Below are 1,771 nucleotides of genomic sequence, written 5' to 3'. Positions count from 1 at the left end.
AAAAGCATACGTATTTCTTGTTAGGATGTAACTTTTCCAAAGACCCTCTGCCTTGTAAGGAAAGAGAAGAAGAGCAGGCCTTGGTGTGTAGTGTGAATTGTGAAATTCGCTTAGTTCAGGGGCATCGGGATGTTTGGGCAGACTTCTTCTTTTTTTTTTTTTTTTAATTTTATTGGGGAACGTGAACAGTGTTAGGGAATTGGGGAAGGGGGACAGCCAAGTTGTTGTCCTTCAATCTTAGTTGTGGAGGGTGCAGCTATCTCAGCTCCAAGTCCAGTCATCATCCGGCCGCCTGTTGGCAGCTTGCGGACGCTCAGTTCAAGGTGCTGTGTTCAATCTTAGTTGTGTGTGGGCATAGCCCACCATCCCATGTGAAAGTCAAACCAGCAACCTTGTTGTTAGGAGCATGTGCTCTCACCAGCTGAGTCATCCTTCCACCTATTGGCAGCTCAGCTCGGGCGTCAGCTTGGGCGCAGCTCACTGGCCCATGTGGAAATCGAACCCGCGATCCTGTTGCTCACAGCTCGTGCTCTTAACCAACTGAGCCACTCAGCAGGCCCCGGGCAGACATTTTGAAGAATTGCTGGCAGTGCTGTTTTTTGTCTTAAAGCCACTATTGCCCCAGGCTATGTTTTCTAGTTTTTAGAATTGGATCCTAGTTATATTAGGTAGAATAGGGCAGTTTGAACTATTTTTTCATATTGTATGCCTATTAGTTGATTCAATTCATTAAATATACCCAAGTTTAATGATAAAGAAATACTTGTCGAGGGACTAATGTTGATGTCTTCAATACTGATATCTANTATTTATACAGCATAGATGAGTACAGTTGAAATGTAGAGAAGTGAATATATTTTGGCAAAATTATATATTTTAAGCTGATATGATTATTTTAAAGTATTGTATCCATTTCAGTTCTTTTCTTTTGGTCCTCTGAATCTATTATATATGTAGCAATTTTGGAAGCCAGAGAGCTCTTAGGAATCAATAGGTGCTTTGTTTCATGTAGGAAATGTTCTGAAAATTTGTTACTCAATATTTATTAACTTTTCGATGTGCTTATATCCATTTGATGTTAGTTTGGGCTGTTAAGAAATATTTGCTGCAAGAAATTCTTGGCAATATGGAAGTTAAACATATAATTTGTTCCAATGTTATTTTTAATATTTGTGAATGTTTTTTCCTTCTGTAGGACAAGGCGGAAAACTGGTTGATAGAGGAGATAATACTTATGGAGGAAAGTGGGTCATAAATCCTAGTGGTGGATTAATTTCAAAGGGACACCCACTGGGAGCCACAGGTAATACTGCACATAGATGTCATACATTTTTTTTTGTTATTTTAAAATAAGTGTGATTGATTAGTCATTGATTTGAATGAAGGATTGAATTCTCTGAACTTGGTAGGCAGTGCTTTAAATGATTGTTTAGTCACAGTATTTTTAATTTTTTTTAAATACAGTACACTGCAATGATCTTGATTAATTGATAAAGAATTTAAGTGACTTCCCATTCTAAATTCAACAACATATATTTTTAAAAGTTTGATTATTTTCGGATTGGTATACAGCTTAACTAACAAGATGTGTTCTAAATAGAGATCTGGCTAGACCTGCTAGATATGAGTCATTTGAAATGAGTACTTTATTTATATATAGTTGTATATGTGGTTGATGTTCTATGGGAATTTTTTTCTCTTGATAGAGCTGGACTAGAAGTTATGAAATATGAATTTTATTATGGCTGTACTGCTGACTGGCCATGTTACT

At 36.9% G+C, this 1,771-nt stretch overlaps 1 protein-coding gene across 1 annotated transcript in view; it reads left to right on the top strand.

Annotated features, from left to right (window-relative positions):
• Positions 1-1,176: 1,176 nt before the first annotated feature.
• SCP2 (sterol carrier protein 2) overlaps positions 1,177-1,771 on the top strand; it is a 68,381-nt gene continuing 67,786 nt past the window's right edge. Inside the window, exon 1 of the mRNA XM_019666388.1 lies at positions 1,177-1,303. Within this exon, the coding sequence (XP_019521933.1) occupies positions 1,177-1,303 (127 nt within the window). The remainder of the gene's footprint in view (positions 1,304-1,771) is intronic.

This window comes from Hipposideros armiger, unplaced genomic scaffold, assembly GCF_001890085.2.
Source record: "Hipposideros armiger isolate ML-2016 unplaced genomic scaffold, ASM189008v1 scaffold_469, whole genome shotgun sequence".
In the NCBI taxonomy this organism is placed as follows: domain Eukaryota; kingdom Metazoa; phylum Chordata; class Mammalia; order Chiroptera; family Hipposideridae; genus Hipposideros; species Hipposideros armiger.
The sequence above is the reverse complement of the archived record's forward strand: the minus strand, read 5'-3'. Positions and strand labels throughout refer to the sequence as shown.